The sequence below is a fragment of the Castor canadensis genome, chromosome 8, assembly GCF_047511655.1.
Source record: "Castor canadensis chromosome 8, mCasCan1.hap1v2, whole genome shotgun sequence".
Classification (NCBI taxonomy): domain Eukaryota; kingdom Metazoa; phylum Chordata; class Mammalia; order Rodentia; family Castoridae; genus Castor; species Castor canadensis.
In genome coordinates this window covers 98,252,931-98,270,531 of record NC_133393.1, presented here as the reverse complement: position 1 = coordinate 98,270,531, position 17,601 = coordinate 98,252,931, and the positions used below count along the sequence as shown (strand labels likewise).

The following is a 17,601-nucleotide window of genomic DNA, read 5'->3' as shown; positions in this document are numbered from 1 at the left end:
GGGCAGAGAAGAGTCAGTGCAGCTGAGGCCCTTGGACTTCTCAGGCCACTACCCATCAGAGAACTGCCATTGTAGGTGCCTGGCTCAGTGGCCACAGGCAGCCCCACCCACCGTTCTTGGCCTTGCAGGAGCGGTTGTCCGGCTGCAGCAGGTAACCTTCAACACAGCCACAAGTGAAGGAGCCATCTGTGTTGGTGCACAGCTGGCTGCAGGTGCCATATACTGAACACTCGTCAAAGTCTGCCAGGGAAAAAGGGCAAGAGGGTTGTCATTTCCAGTGCAGCAGGCGCAGGAATGTAGGTGCTCACTGCTAATGTTTCCATCCCTACGTAGTTTGAAGGACAGTTTGGCAGAATCTATTACAGTATGAAACGTACAAACCTCAACATCTAGAAAGTTCAGTCTTAGAATTTACTCTAGAGAAACATGGAGCATGTGTACATGTCATCCATTCATTCAGAAAAGATTCCTTTCCTTTTTTTTTTTTTAAACTAGGACTAGGGAGTTGAACTCAGGTCTTCATGCTTGCAAAGCAGGCACTCTACCACATGAGCCACAAAATGAACTGGCGAGTCCATTTTGCTCTGGTTATTTTAGAGATGGGGTTTCATGAACTGTTTGCCCAGGACGGCCTTGAACCATGATCCTTCCCAATCTTAGCCTCTCAAATGACTCAGATTACAGGTGTGAGCCACCTGTACCTGGCCAGTAAAGATTTCTTGAGTACCTACAATATGTCAGGTATGGAAGAAATACCAGTGAATTTTAAAATACACTCATATCATTGTCCTCATGAAACTTACATTCTGATAATAAATGAAATATTGTTGAAATAAAAAGGAAAGCGTATGTTAGAGGTGCTAATACAATAGAAAGTGACTAATGTTATTGAAACAAAATAGGCTGAGAAGGGGTTAGGTAGCTCAGTGCTAGTGCTTTTGTAGCATGTCTAAGACCCTGGGTTTGCCCCCAACACCACAAAAAAAGAAAAAAAAAAAGCAGAAAAAGAAGATGGAGAAGAATGTAGGTGGTGGGTGCTCAGGGACAGCTTCACTGAGAAAGTGGCATTTGTGAAAAGACTCAAGGGACACAAATTTAAAACAGAGAAGTTTGCAATGTTTGTAACAGGGAAAAATTGGGAACATCTTACTCATCAATAGTGAGATGGCCAAGAAAACTGTGGTAATAGTTATACGTCAACGTGGTTTTTAAAAGAATGAGGTAGATTTCTACATATTAACAAGGAAAAAACCTCTCCGGAACACACAGAGGAATGAAACACTGTAAGTGACACCTACAGTATGGGACTATTTATGCAAAAAAGGGCAACACACATAAGTACTACTTCCAATTAGATTTTTAGGTAGTGTGTGCACACAAATGCACAAAAGAGGGTTTGCAAAGAGAAATAGCACACTGATAGCAGAGTCAACCTCCAGTTGAAAAAGTGCCAGAATGAAAGAGAATTTGTCAAGGGAAACTTTGGTTTCATCTGTAATGCTTTAATTTTTTATAAAAAAATTAATATGGAATCTACACTTGTGATATGGATTTTTATAGATCTGGTGGAAGCAAATGGTTAGGGCTCATAGCCATGCCCTGAAGTGTCCCTTCCTGTACCTTCCTTTTTGTTTCTCCTCCCCTAGTCTGGCCCTGCCCCAGCCCACCCCAACTGGTGCCTAGCATGCATACACGTACACACAAGCACATGTGTTCACATACCTTTGCAGGTTTTGCCGTCTACCTGCAGTTGAAAGCTACTGTTACAGTAGCAGGTGGGCCCGCTAGGTGTGGGGACACAATGGTGCTGGCAGCCCAGGCGGGAGCAGTTGCCTCGGAGCTCTGCCCAGAGTCAAAAGAAACACATACTCAGGCCTCCAGGCCGAAGAGCCACCCTGAGATATTCCCCCACCTCCAGCCAACCTTCAGAAACTGCTTTGAAGGAAGAGTGGTGGTGTCCTAGGGGGCCTTAGTAAGCATGAACCAGATTTTGAAAGTAAGGAAACTGAAGCTCAGAGAGGGCCTAAGACCAAGGTCATACAGCCAAATATGGCTCAGAAGCCATCTCTCCCTCCTCCACCTGTGTCCACCTGTGTCCCCATGAGAGGGATTCTTTGTTGGGGTCAACAGGAGGAGGAGACAGTGAGTCTTATCCCTCTCATATGCCTCTTGTTTGCACTCCCTGGGGATTACAATGTCAGCTTCAGCTGGGGGTGAAGAGCAGGCATGGCCTGGAAGCACCCCAAAATCATGTTTCTTGGGCTCCAAGGGCCTCAGAGAGAAAGCCCAAGGTTCAGGTGAAGGATGGACAGGAGGAATAAACATGGTTCCCTAGGGATCCTTTCTCTAATCTTCTTCTCCACTGACCCACTTCCACAGGGGAGACACAGGGAGTGAGATAGGAGGGGGGAGAGGTGGGAGAGCATTCCCCCCCCACCAGACCAGCGACCTAATTAATGGCCTTGCGTGGGGCCAGGCAGCTAAGCCACAAAGACCCCTTTGTCCAGCTGCGTCACATCCCCCCCAATCCCCCCCTACTGCCACCCCCACCCCCACCTAGGAGTGAGACAGCCACTGAGATGCTAAGGCGTTTAAGGAACTAAGCCTGCCGGGAAGATTTGGGATGAGGGGCCAGGGCCCAGTTATTCTTTCTCCCCGAAATTTCACCCAAGAACCCAAATGTTCTGCCTTCCTCTGAGGAGTAGGGGAACATGGCATGTTATAAAAACCTACAAGAATTTCTCTTCTGGATATATGGGGTAAGGGAAGAAAGGAAGAAGTCCAATTTCTGAAGTTCAGAGGAGGTTCAAGTCTAGGGTTTTAAGATTATTTACTGTTTCTGAAACTAACAAGGCATTCATAAGGAAGCAAACTTGAACACACACCATCAATAAGAAAGAGTTTGAGTGGTAATTGAAGTCAGCCCACAAGCCTACTTTCTGCATCCCATCCCAGGAGCAACAGACAGAATCAACCAAAGGAAAGGAGAAAAATCTTCTACAAGCTCCCTTGCTCCACACTCCCTGCCCGAGTGAAAGGATCCAGATGTGTCTCCTCCCATAGGCAGATGTTTTCTGCTATGTATATGGTACAAGACACTGGTCCCCCTTCCCACTCCCATGACTGTCCCTCCCCTAGAGCTTTGTTTGAGGGCCTCTCAAAGGCCTCCTGCAGGACAGGAGAGAGAGGTCACTAGCCCCCCACAGGCAGGCCTGAGGCTCTATCACTCCCTATGTCAAGGATTCCTCTCAAATTGTTCATGCAGTGACCTGTACTCTCCATGGCCCACAAGGGCCTTCAGGGAAAGACTGTGAAACTGGTGACCTGAACCACAAGTGGGAAGAAGTCTGACTTCATTGTAATGTTCCCTTTTCAGACTGGATGGCTTTCCCATTAACCATCTTCAAAAATACACACTGTCAGAGAAGGAGCGAAAAAGTAGCTTCCAGGACCCCCCCAAGAGCTGTAGTTCTTGAGGGATACCGTCTAGCACACTGGCATGGACCATGAACAAAACCCCAGATCCCTAAGTCCAATATCTTTGTTCCTTTGGGTTCATACTCAGAACTCACATATGAAACCTTTAGAAAGAAAGAATTCCACTACTAAGACCAAAAAGCATAAAACACTCTTCTCTCATTTTACAGAATGAGAGATGGGGGCCTGGAGAAAAGGACTGACTTGTCCAAGCACACACAGCCAGAGAGAAGTGCTCAGCCAGGGCCCACTGCTGAGGTCCACAGGGCTGTGCGATCAAGCTCCAAGCCCGAGAGGCTCAACAATTCCATCTGCTGTCTGGGCAGGTGAGGAGGACAAGCCCTCATCCCCACTAAGGCACCGGCAGAGTCCTCGGATGGCAGACCTCCTCTCCTGCCACATGCTGGACTGAGAACCTGGGACAGCAGAGCATGACAGTTCCTTACCTCGGCAGTGGGCGCCCTCGTCAGAGCCATCGACACAGTCCTGGACCCCATTGCAGAGGCGGGACATGGGGACACACAGCTCAGTGCCCAGGCAATTGTGCTCATTCGGTTGGCATCGCTGGGTCTTACTCTGTGGACCTGGAGGCAGATGGAATGTCTGGCTTGATCCAGTGCTGCCTATGCTGACTGGCTGGCCAGCTGTTCACGGTGGTTTGTGGGAGTGGGGACAAACTGAGACTGGGGTTTTACACACCTGCGTATTTTAGATCTCAAGAAGCTTTAGGGGTCTTCTACCTAGAGATTTCTTCCACCATTACCAAAAATAGCTAACATCTGGGAGCAGCCAGGTGAGGGGGAAACTAGGCTTTCAGCAAATGCTCCATGCCTATGGACCCTACTGCTTAACATTCTATACTTGGGAGAAAGGCAGAGGTCAGAGGTGAAAGGTTTTGATGAGCTGAGGGAAATAGTCTGTGTAAGAGAAGGTCAAATGATAAAGAACACTTCTTCCATGGTTCCCAAGGAATGGAGTTTGGGGATTGCAGTGGCACCAAATCTTCTAGAAGTGCACTGACTCATACACCGTACCAGACATCTGTGGCTATCAAGCACTTAAAGTGTGATTAGTTCAAATTATACATATCAAATACATACTGGATTTTGAAGACTTATACCCAAAAAAGGGCAAAAGATCTCTAGTAATTTCATATGGATAATATATTGAAATGATAGTATTTTGGATATATTAGATAAAATAAGTTATTCAAATTAATTTTACTTGTTTCTTCTTTTTTAATGTGATGGTACTGGGGTTTGAACTCAGAGCCTCATGCTTACTAGGCAGACATACTACCACTTGAGCCATTCTACCAGTCTTTTTTTGTGTTGAGTATTTTCAAGATAGGGTCTTGCAAACTATTTGCCAGGGGTGGCTTCAAACCATGAAATGGGTGCCCAGTGTTTTGTTGTTGTTGCTTTTTGTCTTTGTTTGGGTTTTTTTGAGATTTTTTGGGGGGGTGGGGAAGACTGGGGTTTGAACTCAGGACTTTGCACTTGCAAAGCAGGTACTCTACCACTTGAGCCACATCTCCAGTCCTGTTTGTTTTTTGGCAGCAGTGGGATTTTGAACTCAGGGCCTCATGCTTGCTAGGTAGGTACTCTTATTGCTTGTGCCACTCCTCCAGCCTTTTTGTGTAATGGGGTTTTTTTGAGATAGCATCTTGTGAACTATTTACCAGGGGCTGGCTTCAAACATAATCCTACTGATCTTTGCCTCCCGAGTAGCTAGGATTATAGGCATGAGCCACGGGTGCCTGCTGTTTGTTTGTTTGTTGAGACAGGGTCTTGCTATGTAGCAGGCCTTGAACTTGCGATCCTCCTGCCTCAGCCCCCAAGTATTGGGATTAGTCATTCACCACCACAACTGGATCTTTTTTAAAAAACCTTTTTAAACGTGGCTACCAGAAAATCTCAAAACTGCATGTGTGATTTACAACATATTTCTATTGGACAATATACAATATATTTCTACTGGAAAGTACTATTCCAGACTTTCAACACAGAGCAATGGGCTAAATGAAAGGATCAAAGGTTGTGGCCAACTGGTGATGCCTCTCTTACTTCCATAGTTACGAGGAGGAAAGATGAGACTGAAAAAACACTGCTATTGGTCTCAGCCGAGCAGGGTGTGAGAGAGAGCATGTACTAGTGCGGATCCATGGGGTCCATGCAAGCACCTGCACATACAGGGAAGGGTGTACATAGGGTAGATAGTGGTGCATAGTGAGGGTGCTGGGTCTGTGAGTTTCCATGCCTTTCTGTGAGCGAGTCTGAATTTGGGTGTGCCTCTGCTGGTGCATGTGTCTGGGGGCAGGCTGTGTTTCTGCAGCCACATTTGAGAGCACTGACATGGACTGTGGGAACATGTCAGCCTTTGTCTTGGTGGGGGTGGGCGAGGCAGTGCCAGGTGGTTCTGTGTGTGACCCTTATGGGTTCAAGAATGCACCTAAGTGTGAACAGTGTGGAGATGCATATGAGGTGGAGTCTGCACCAAATCGAAGGAAGGATAGACAAAAAAAGCCAGGTCTGCCCCTCTGCACGGCTTTCTTTACTCCCAATCCCCAAGCACAGGATCAGAAACATCAGGGGTGAAGATGGCATCAGACACAAAGAGACTCCAGGCACAATAACCCTGACCCCCACCCCTACAGGGCAGGATGTGGGGGTGAGGCAGAGAGAATTGGTGGCTCCCTTGCAGCCCTAAAATTACCCTTGATAATTATGGGTGAGGGTGTGGGGAGAGGACACAGACGGGACTAAAACAGAAAAGAGAACAGAGAGAGTCCTGGGAATGCAGGCTTGCCTAGACCCTGGCCCAGATCAGCGAAGCAGGGGAGATGCTGAACATGGAGACCCCAGGACCCTGCCAGCTGCCCAGACTCTGGGGTCCCGCCAGCAAGTCCTCCACCCCCCACTGGCAGGGTGAAGGCTGGGCGGGGACCTTTCTCCCAGTTTAAACAGCTGCCTCTGATTACACCACTTATTGGGGGCAGGGGAAGGCGGGGGTGGTGGGAAGTGCACAGGGGTGGGGCTTCTGGTGCAGAGGCTGAGCAAGAGCATGTGGCCTTTGGCCTAGGAGCCCAAGGACAGAAGGGTATCTGGCAGGACCCAGAGGCCACTCATCACAGGCCGGGAAGGCTCAAAGCTGGGAAGAAGTAGGAATAGCTGGAAAAGAAGGGTGGCTGGGCCATCTCCTTCTGGAAAAGCTGCAGCCCAGAAGACACTGTCCCCAACAGGCTTGGGGATGTAGTGGCTGAAGGAAAAATCCAAGGTGCCACTTCTGTGCACATGAGGCACCATCCTGGGTACTTTTAAGAAGGGGGAGAGGACAGTTTTAGCTGTGTCATGGACAAATATAGTCATAGAGCAAGGTCCACGCCAGCCTAGAGAGCAGCTGCCTTCATCCTAGCCAAAGCAAAGGGATAAGTGGAGGGTTTGGGGACAGAGCTCCAGAAAGGGCACTTACAGATCTCAGGGGCCTCATCAGAGCCATCTGGGCAGTCTCTCTCACCATCACACCGCCAGCCCTTTGAGATGCAGGTGATTTGGTCTCTGCAGGCAAACTGCTTAGGGCTGCAAGTCTTAGGGGCTAGGGGTAAGGAAAGAAAGGGGAGTGTAAGTGAAGGATGGAGGTCATCTCAGGTCACAAAGCTCCCTCCGACTCTTCCCGTCCCCAACATCAGTTCCCATCTGCCCAGACTCTGTGTTAAAGTCTATGTGCCTGAGAACTCAGGAGTAGCTGTGAGTCGTTCTTTGACAGTGTATACCTGCGGAAGGGAAGGCAAAGAATCCAAGTGACTTTACTGCACCCCTAAAGTCCTTTAGGCTGCCTGTCCAGTATGCCCCTCCTCCACCTAAAGGGTCAAAGCTCTTGTTACTCTGATCAGACACCAGAACCTCTGGCATTGCTAACAGTTATTTATGGTCTTGAGGAGGGTCTTGAGCCCTTAGCTGTGTTTCTCTTCAGCTTCCTCTTGCTCTAGCCTGTAGCTTGGCTTTTCTAACCTCTCAGCTTCTCTGCCCCCTGGGACATCCGTGGTCCCTTGACTCATCACCCCACCCACCTCCAACCCCTTACCACTCAACATGGGAACTGTGAGAGATACCATTGGCATACAGCATAGCTCAGAGATGGTATCTACAGAGACAGCAAGGGCAAAGCTGGATGGAGCAGGGATAGGGCAGGGCAGAGAGCCCAACTTTTACCTCTCCCTTGTTGGTTAGACCTCAGGAGGTCTTTCCATAGATGTCCTCAGATAACAGGCACCTAAAGATTGCTCAGGATGATAGATAGAGTTGGAGAATAGAGGCAGGGAGGATTGGCTGGCATGATCTCTAGGAACGAGTTTCAGTCCAGCCCAAAACTAGTAACCTGTGAACCTGTGAACCTGCATCCATGTTCTCCTGGCCCTGCTCTAGCCCCTGCTGGCCTCCCTGCCCTCCCACCCCTATATTCCTCTCTTTTCCTCAAGGAGGAAGAATTAGAATGATAACCACTAACTCTTACTGCTGTGGCCTCAGTATGTGTTGGGAACTGTATCATCTACATATCATCTTATCTAATCCTCTCCACAGGATGACAAAGAGGAACTACTAATACCACCATTTCCCAAAGGAGGAAACTGGGCCAGACTTGCCTGGGGTCACATAGCTGACAAGAGACAAAACCAGGACTCAACCCAGTTCAGCTTACTGTAGGCTCTTAATCAGCACAGTCCACACCAGTCTCCCACTCCCCTGAGGGATGTTCAGGAGGCTTTCTTCCTACCCAGACACCATGCCCTCCACAGGGATCCTTCAACACCACACCCAGGATGGGGTTCCCAGTCTCCTAGTTCTTTATCACCTTTTCCTTGGCCGGTGTCAAAAAGTCCATTTCTATTCCACTGGCACATACTGAAGGCCAGCTCTGTGATAGACACTGCAGTAGGGACCAGGGTGCCAAGGAAGAGCAAGATATCTTCCCTGGCCCTCGGGAGTCAGTCCCCTGGGAAGGTAGCTATACACAGCTAACTCAAATGCAAGGCAGGGACAGAGGGTAAGGAAAACGTGTTGGTACTATGCAGAGGGAGGGGATCTGATGGGGTCCACACAGAGATGTCCTCCCTCCATAACCCCCATCTCTGGCAGAGGGGACTACACTCAGGCCTCTGGCCAGAACCAGAGCCGAGTTCAGGAAACACATCAAGGGTGGCTCAGCCAGGCCCCCCCCTGGAGTCCCCCTCTCTCCCCCCTACCCTGAGCCGGGAATAAAGGCCCCTTGAGGAGGTAGATAATGCTGAGTTCATTGCCCTACTGGGCCAGCTGTGAGGTCTTCCCGGGGAAACAGCCAGGCAGCCTAGTTAGCATGCCACAGGACCATCACTTCCCCTGGCCAGCCATACTGGCTGAGGGGGAAAGGGGGGTGCTGCAATGGGACTCAGAGGCAGATGGGATATTTGGAGCCCAGAAATGGACCCTTGTGCCACCACCAGACCCAATGATGACATTTCTTCTCTCCCCCACCTGGGGTTTAGTCCATACCCCTACTCCTTCCTAGGTCAGAACTCACAGGCAGGGCCCGAGGTCACTGGCTGGTCACTCTAACCTCTCCTCCATTTCATGTCCTAGCCACAAACCCCCTCCTTTGGCCCTCACATAGTAACCCCACTGTCCCCCACCCCCATTTTTGGCCTGAACCCGGCAGAGGAGACAGAGGAAACAGCAGCTGGCAAACTCCAAAAGCTGGAATGAGAGAGATTCACAAACCAGATGTGCTCTTGTGGAGGGAGGGGAGTGGGGGATGGGGGCAAGTGAAAGGAAGAGGAGGGCTCAGCCACTGTCCCATGGCAGCATCTCCTGAGGTCCAGGGGCAGAGGGGCTGGTGGGGGTGCACATCTCCCAAGGAGGCCACAGCTGCACAAGGATCATAGAGAGATAAGTGGAAGAACTTCCTTCCTGTCGGCCATGGTGGAGAAAGCCCCTGGAATCTTTAGTGAGACTGCCGAGGCCTGTCTTTGATTTCCTTCAGGAGGAGAGGGGAGGAAAGAAACACATAACCTACTTTGGGGCAGTCCACAGCCAAGGGAACCCTCCTCCTGGAGGGAGCTGGGGTGGGGGCAGGGAAGGCAATTTATAATCTGCTTAGAGTCAAGCCAACCCCACTGCCCTAAGTTGAAGCCTTCTCCATCTGAATCCACCACCCAGAAACCCACCTTCTGTGGCCAGCAGTTTGGATGGGGGAGCAACATTGATCTAAATTTGGAAGCAACAACCAGTCTCCCCTGCCTGCCCAGTCCCCATCCTCCTCCTGAAAAAGAAGGCTTCTCATGATAGGAACTAACAGTGTTTAACCTGGTCACTGTGTACCGGCCATGGATCCGAAACACTGTGTACATTTTAACTCATTTAGATCTTCATGGCCCTGCAAGGGGTATGTCTTTTGATACCCATTTTACAGATGAGGACACTGAGGGGCAATTAGAAACTAAGCAGGTAGAGTCAGATTAAGAAGGGAAGCAGAGAGAGAACTCTGGCCCTGGGAGTGGGGAGAGGGGTTGTAGAAGGAGGCCTTCAGGGACTGTCAGAGAGGAGGAGAGCATGAGAGAGGTAAGAATGGGACAGAAGAGGGCTGAGGTAGGAGGGAGACTGAGAAGAGAACTGGAGAGGGAGGAGAGCAAGCCGACTTGCAGGAGGAACACCAGGACACAGGGGCCGTCTGTTCTCAGCTTTGCCTGGAGATGAATGTGACCGCCATGCTAACTTGGCCAACACCCTGCATGCCACCCCCGCCATCACCCCAACCAAGGCATCCAGCCCAGCCATGGCCCCCAAGGACCACCAAGCTGGAGCCAGGGCAGGAGGTGTGGGGTTGGGTGTGCATCCAGACACAACACAGACCCCACTGCCCTGTTCAAGCCTTGGCTGTTGTCCTCTGTCCCACTCTGTGACTTAGGGGTGGGGTAAGGACAGGAGGCAAGAATGCCTGGCCAGAGAAGAGAGGGAGACAGGAAAGCCCAGGCCTGGAAGGAGTTCTTTCCAAAGAAGGGGGACCAGTCCTTCCTAAAGGACAAGAAGATTCAGGCAGGAAAAGCAAGAAAGAGACCCTGGGGCCCTTTTGAAAAGTAGACACACCAGAGGGAGAGATAGGCTCTCTGCGATAGGCAGAGGATGTTTTTTTGTAGGGAGCCACATGGTATCTCTGAGGGAACCAGGTGCCCAGGGACTGGGGGGCAGAGTCTACCAGAGTCTAAACTTTCAAACATATGGGGGTGGGGCAGCAAGGGCCTCCCAGTCCCAAATGGAGAGCTTTTCCCTGAATTTTATGTATTTTGGGTGTTACCCGGTGGCTCCTTCCTGCAGCTCAGTGAGGCTCAGACACATTTTTGTCATTCCTGAGTCTGGGCCTCTGTTTTGCAGCCTGGACAGATGGACAGATCGGGTAGCATGGACCTCCAGGGGAGGAGATGGGTCTCCCCTTCCATACTGAGTCAAAACTGACTAAGACATTAGTCTGACCCATGACCTTTCCCTATCATCTTTTCCTTTCCCCACAAATAAAATCCAGACCCCCTGAATGCCTGCAGGGGTCAATGTATCTTTCACCAGGCTGTTATAAGCCCTTTCTCTCTGTCCCACACCCCAACATGGCCCATGCTCACCAGAAGTAAAAGCTCTCAGCTTTGACCTACTCATTCCCCATATCTTTCTCCAGTTTTGACTGCCATCAGGAGGAAGTTCTGCCATAAGTCTAACCTCCCTTCTTCCTTCTGAAATACTTCCTTTACCCTTAGCTCACAAAGAATATTAAGTTTTTTTCTTCCAGAAACATTCTCTCTAAAACTCATTCCAAAAAGTTAAGGCGGAAGAAGAGAAAGGAACTTGGAGGAAACTGGACAGTCTAGGTCCTGCCAGGGAGAGGAAGACTAACTCCAGATAGAAAGGTAGGGCTAGGGAGCAAAGAGCAAAGGCCAGCACAGACTCCCCTTCCCAGGTAGCTTTCAGGATACCAGGAGGCCTGGTTGGAGGTGAATGGAGACAGACAGAAGGAAATAAGACAAGTGACAGAAGACAGAGTCAGGGCATAGACTGTCACAATGTATGAACAAATAAAAGAGATAAACCAAGAGGATGGGAGACAGAGAGGTTCTGGAAGGCTAAAACAGCACACACCAATGACAGAGAGGAAAGCAAGCAGGCAAAAAAGACAGGAAGAAAGCACAGCCTAGAGGTTGCCAAGATGGTGACACAGTTGTCCTGGGAAGAACCCAGAGAATGACTACTCCTCTGAGAAGCAGTGTGGGGTGGGGGACAACACACATCCTGGATTGGAGAGACAAGAGTCCTGGCACTAGCAGCATCGAACCCAAGGGAGTCTAAGAGTGGGATGAAGTAAGCTGAGCTCTTCAACCAGGGAAGCCGGGTTTGGGAGAGACTCAACTCTACAGGAAGCAAAAGACAACTGCCTCTCTTCCTGTAGCCCTCACCTCCTTCTCTGGGAGGTTTTACACTGGTGCCGGAGGCCACAGCACCGGAAACACTCCAGAGCCAACTGCTTCCTTCTCCAAACAATGCAGGATCCTGCTAACCAGGCTAAAATCTGGGACAGAACACAGGGGGCGAGTCCAGGTTTACCTGGCACTAACACAGCACCACCAAGTCAGGGACCCTTGCACCATCCCACTCAACAGTGAGCCCCCACCCAGAGCTGAAGCACCTGGAGGGTGGGGAGACCCCTATGAAGAGAATACTGGGAGGAATAAACTATAGGTTTGTAGTTCTGCTGTGCAGGGTTTTGAGTGCAGCAGAAAGAGAGAGACCTGAGTAAGGGAAGGTTTCCCAAAGGGAGGTGAGGCTTTTGTTTGTTTGGGGGTTTTTGATGCAGGGTCTGAACCCAGGGCCTCAAGCATATTAAGCATGTGTTCTGCCACTGAGCAACACCTCCGTTCAGGAAGGAGTTTTGAAGAGTGGGGGGATTTGGACAGCATTTGACTCTGGCCAAGGCTCTGAATGACATTTTTGGGAAGCTCAGCAATGGGGGAGTGATTAAGAGTTATTAAAAAGATAACCAGGAGCCAGTGGTTCACATCTGTAATCCTAACTACTTGGGAGGTTGAGGTCAGGAGGATCACGGTTTGAGGCCAGCCTGGACAAATAGTTTGTGAGACCACATCTCCAAAATACCCAGAGCAAAATAGACAGGAGGTGTCTCAAGCGGTACGGTACCTGCTTTGTAAGCATGAAGCCCTGAGTTCAAACCCCAGTCCCACCAAAAAAAAAAAAAAAGTTTTTTGTTTTTTTTAAAAAGGAGAAGATGGGGAACAAGATTGGGAGAAAAAGAAGTCTTGTGACACAATCCTCAACATTGAAGTAATCCCCAAATGAATTTCTTATGCATACCTTCTTTGAAAAACTAAAGGAGAAATGTTTAGGGTTGTATCTGAGTAGGGAGAATGGAGTTTGGAACCTTCTCTCAGGGAGCCAGGAGGTTAACACTCCAGCTTCGTAACTCACTTCAACTGTTCACCTTTTCTAGTAACTAGCAATGTGCTGGCTCAAGGGAGTATGTGGAGAGGGTGAGGGTGAGAGGAAGGAAGTCTGTCTTCTTTCCTGAGCTGCTTCTGCCAGGGGTGTCCTTTCCACTACAAAATGTCCCCCAATCTGAGCAGGGCTCTCAATGATCCCTCATCTCATTCCTCATCCCATCTTTTCCATCCTTACCACCATTGAGTACGCTCAATTTTACCTACTGGGGGAAGTGATAATTCTTCCCCAAAAGGAGACTCTGGCAGCAGTTTCAGGCACAGAAGAGAAGGTGGGGGTTGGGGCTAGGGCTGCTCCCACAGGGGAAAGAGCAAGACTTGAGACAGCAAAAAGAAGGAAAGCTTGACTCCAAGTCAGGTTCGCTGGGCTGGAAGGCAAAAGCAGTTGAGTATCTGTGGGTCCCAGGTAAGAGGGCAGGGACATAGATAAAGAGCTGCCTCTGGACAGAGGTGGACATACATTTCTATAGGATTCTCTTTTCTAACCGGCCAGAATGCTCATATACCCATTCCCAGGGGAAGAATACAGACGTGCATTTGAGGAGGGGACTTTGGATAGTGGCTGCTCTGAACCAGGGATGCAGAGGTGGAGGGATGGAGATTTTAAGAAAGGGTAGGGAGACAGTTAAGGAGAATATGTCCATGTCCAGTTTCTTCATCAAATCACCACCTACTAACTTGGTGTGGCAGTTAGGTCTCCTTTAGGACTCTGGGAGTGAAGCTCCGTAGAGCTCATTCGTGCCTGGGCTGGTGACCTCTGCTCTCCACAGAGACCCCTTGCTTCTGCCTAACTCCATCTACCCTCCTGCACAGGCTCCTGATGCTCTCCCTTATGGCTCTCTCTCTCTCTCTCTCTCTCTCACTCTTGCTCTTGTTCTGTTTTTTCTTTCCCTCCCAGAAGTGACTACACACAAATCTCTTTGCCTCAGTTTCCCTCTCCACTCACAAGACTAAGAACAAGAAGAAAGATAATGGAGGCAGTCAAGGGCAGAGGGTGGCTGTGTGGGCTGGTCTAGAGGATTTTCAGAGCAGCGCCTTTTTCCTTCTCTTGGGCAGATAATTGGGGTTGGGGGTAGGCAGACAGTCCCCAAGACGGCATGATTGAGGGCCACTGAATAAACTGTTTTTCTGGGTACAGCTGCTTCCTGACCCTCTAGCCCTCAACTGAAACAAGTTAGGGAGAGGGAAGGGGGAGTAGATAATCTGGTTTCAGAGAAAACTTTCCTAATCCCAGCCTGGCAAGATTTAGAGACAGAGGGGTGTGTGTGTGATGGTATGAGGCTGGGTTTTGTCCCCTGTGAGCGGGCAAAGATGACGCAGAAGCAATGAGGTTCCACCCCTTCTCAAGTCATGGGTCCAGCCCAGCCCAAACCCATGACCCCACCTTAAAGCTTGGGCAAGACTTGAACCGGTGATTCACAAGTAAGAGGAAAAACAGCTGACAGAAAAAAAGGGGATGGGGCACCCCATTTCCCCAAAAGGACATAGCCGTAGTCCAAACCTAACTCTGGGGTGTACAAAGTAAATGTGAAAGGGATGGGTTGAGGTTGGGGCTAAACACACTTATTAAAGGAGCAGGGAACTGGGGTGTTGGGGGCACAACTAGAACCCCCATCCAACCTCCAACTCGCCTTCCAACCCAAATTGTGATTAAGCCAGAAGTCGGGGAGAAAGCACCCTCCTCCCAGTCCCACCCCAGTATTCCAGGTCATTCTCCAGTCCCCTTCCCCAGTAATGACAGCTGACTTTCTTTCATCTCAAAGCTCCCAGGAATTAAGAAGGGAAATTCAAAGTCACATAGCATCCCCAGCCCTGCTCTGTCCCCCAACACAGCCTTCCCAGGCTACTGCTAGAGGCCCTAAGAGGGAGAACTGCTCACTTTGGAACCCAGGCAGGAAGCCCAGGATTCTGGACCTAGGCCTCCATGCCTGGGATTCGGGGCCCATTCCACACCCAAGCAAGGGGCCCTCCCTTTCCCCACCCTCAGCCTTCTGGGGCCTGCCTGCCCTCTGCCCAGCAGGGCACCCCTGGCCGGTCTTCCCCCTTCCAGCCTTCAGAGGCTACTGCAAAAGGCCCTCCGCCCCCTTTTTGCAGCCGTACATTGCAAATCCGGATTCCTTCACAATTCAGATGGGGGGTGGGAGGGTGGAGGATGTTGGGGAGGCAGAGGCCCTCCCCAACCTGAGATAGGAAAAGAAGGCCTTTCCATTCAGGGATCAGAAAAAGGGGGCGCCCTCCTTTCCCTAGTCAGGCCTCTGGTCTTTGTCTGGACTGGGGGGCTCCCTGGAAGCATCATTTGCCCAGGGCCCCCATCCCCCAAATCAGACCCCATCCCCCCCAGTCGGAGCCGCTGCTGTGTCAGCTGGACTGGGATAACAAAAGGCACCCCCTCCCGCGTCTCCCTTCCTCATCTGTACGCAGGAGTGGGGGCTGGGAAGGGGGTGCCCCCTGGGATCCACGGGGCCCACGGAATCTCACTCACCATCGATAGCCGCGGCGACCAGAGCTGAGAGCACGGGCAGCAGCAGCAACGGCGGGGTCAGCATGGTGTGGGCTGATGCAAGTAACAGCCCCCACCCCTCTGGTTCTGCTACTTCTCGCCCTTGCCCCCCCAATTGGGGGGTCCCTCTTTATCCTCCTCTCCTCCCTCCTCTATTCTTATTCTTTCTTCAGCAAAGCACAGCAGGGGCGTGGGTGAAGAGGTACAGTTCCCAGCCCCTTGGGGAGGGCCTGCTGACAGGGTGCACCCTTTGCCCCCCAATACGAACCCTTCACCCCCTTGCTTTACTCTTCGCTCCTCTAACCCCCTCCCCGGGCGAAGCTTACAGCCCCATCTCGGAGCCGCCTCCGGCTGCAAAAATGCACAATTGGGAGGAGGCGGGGTGGGAGGTGGGGGGCGTGGACCGGGTGGGGGAGCCTTTGGAAGGGGCCTGATGGAGCTCTGGGGGCTCCCCTCGTTTCCGCCTCCTCAGTGCACGGGCCTGGAGCTCGCACCGCTGTTCCCTGGACTGAAGTGCCGCGGGTGGGGGGGGGGGGAACTAAGGCGAGGGGGAGAGGGAGGGGACAGGGAGAGGAGAGAGGGAGGGAAGGGGCGGGGAAAGAAAAAAAGTGGGGGGGGGTAGAAAGAGCTACGCGGCAATCCTGTGAGTGCGCATGCGCCGATTTGGCGCGCTGCCCTGGGGAGGGGAGTCGGACCTGAGACGGTCTTTGGAGTTCTGGGAAGCGGTCCGAGAGTGGCAGTCTCAGGGCTCGCTAGCTGGTTTGGGGTCCGAGGCGCCCTCTCCACGGAGTTGACCTCCCCCCAAACCCTACGCTCCAGAAAGCCGAGTGGACCGAGGGTGGGATGGGGCAGTGGGCAAGGAGAGCTAAGCGTTCCTCTTTGAAACTCGGTGTCATACCCTAGGGTGTCAGGCCCCCTCTGAGGGGTGCAGAAGCCGACGTCTGGGCGGAGGCCCGATTTCCTCGGGGAGCCCTGACTGTGCCGCCCCTGCCTAGGGTGGGGGCAGGGGCCGCCAGTCCGCAGGGAAGGTTCGGAAAGGCTGAGCTTTGATTTGGAGACTGTAAGACGGGGACTGGGATTGGGGCCTGCGGCCGAGGGAGGCGGGGTGGGGGCGGGTCCACGACGGCCCCCCTGGCTCCCGGGCTCGGAGTAAACAGGGACACTCGCGGGGACACGTTGGAGCTTGTCCGCCCGCCTGGGGCTCCGGGATGGAGCCCACCTTAGTACCCGCCCCACCCTGCTCGCCTGGCACTGGGCATAGGAGGGGCAGGCCCTGATTTGGAGGGAGGTGAGTCACCAGCGGGTGGGGTTGAGGAAGGGCCCCCCCCCTCGTTTGCCCCAAGAGGTCGAGACTCTTTTGGCGGTTTTTAGGTTTTTTTAATACCTTCTGAATGGCCTCCCACCAAGTCGGAGTTTTAGATTAGGAGCAACAGGGATTTAGAGTAAAATGAAGGACTCTGGGCCTCCGCTTCCAGACCTCGGTTCTGAGGGGGTGTCTGGTGAGTGCTGGACCTTTGTCCCCGGGCTCAGCACGAAGGGGAATGATACACTAAGTCCTGAAGGCGCCGGGCGGTTCCCAGGAGCCCTTGAGTGTGCTTCTGGCCACTGCCCCCTTCTGGGTGCCTGGTGAAGTCTGTAACCGCTAATGTGTGACTTTCTGAGTGTCTGAAGTCAGAGTTCAGGGAGCCTGCTGGCAACCTCCTGTGCCAGAGATAAACGGTAGAGATGGGGGACTGTCACACCAGCTTTCACCCGTTAAGTTCTAGTTAAGGAAGGGCCAGAGCCTCCAATCTGCCCCTGGCAGAAAACAGAGGACTTGTCTAATTAGTGACAGCGAGCCCCCCACCTTTCCCCTAAAGCAGAACTTCCTCCTGGCTGTCTTTGCTTAGGGCCATGGCCACCTGCCTTTAATCCCCCAGGCTAGAAACAGACTTCTGGCCAGCTCAACAGGGTCTTTCCTTCCTATATCCAATGTTGTCAGTCTATGCTAAAGCCTGTCATTTTTTTCCCCCTTTGAAGTATATCTCAGATTTCTTCCATTTTCCCTGCCAGAGGGTCTCTCTCAGCAGGGGTGGGATCTTATTCCTATTTTTACCCA

General features: G+C 51.5%; 1 protein-coding gene across 1 annotated transcript in view; it reads right to left on the bottom strand.

The window, feature by feature from the left end:
* Lrp1 (LDL receptor related protein 1) overlaps nt 1–16,021 on the bottom strand; it is an 80,809-nt gene extending 64,788 nt beyond the window's left edge. The window contains exons 1-5 of the mRNA XM_020163252.2: nt 15,486–16,021; nt 6,949–7,071; nt 3,924–4,061; nt 1,723–1,842; nt 112–240 (exon numbers count right to left, since the gene is read on the bottom strand). Of these exons, the coding sequence (XP_020018841.2) occupies nt 112–240; nt 1,723–1,842; nt 3,924–4,061; nt 6,949–7,071; nt 15,486–15,549 (574 nt within the window). The 5' untranslated portion in view covers nt 15,550–16,021. The remainder of the gene's footprint in view (nt 1–111; nt 241–1,722; nt 1,843–3,923; nt 4,062–6,948; nt 7,072–15,485) is intronic.
* Between the last annotated feature and the right edge of the window lie 1,580 nt (nt 16,022–17,601).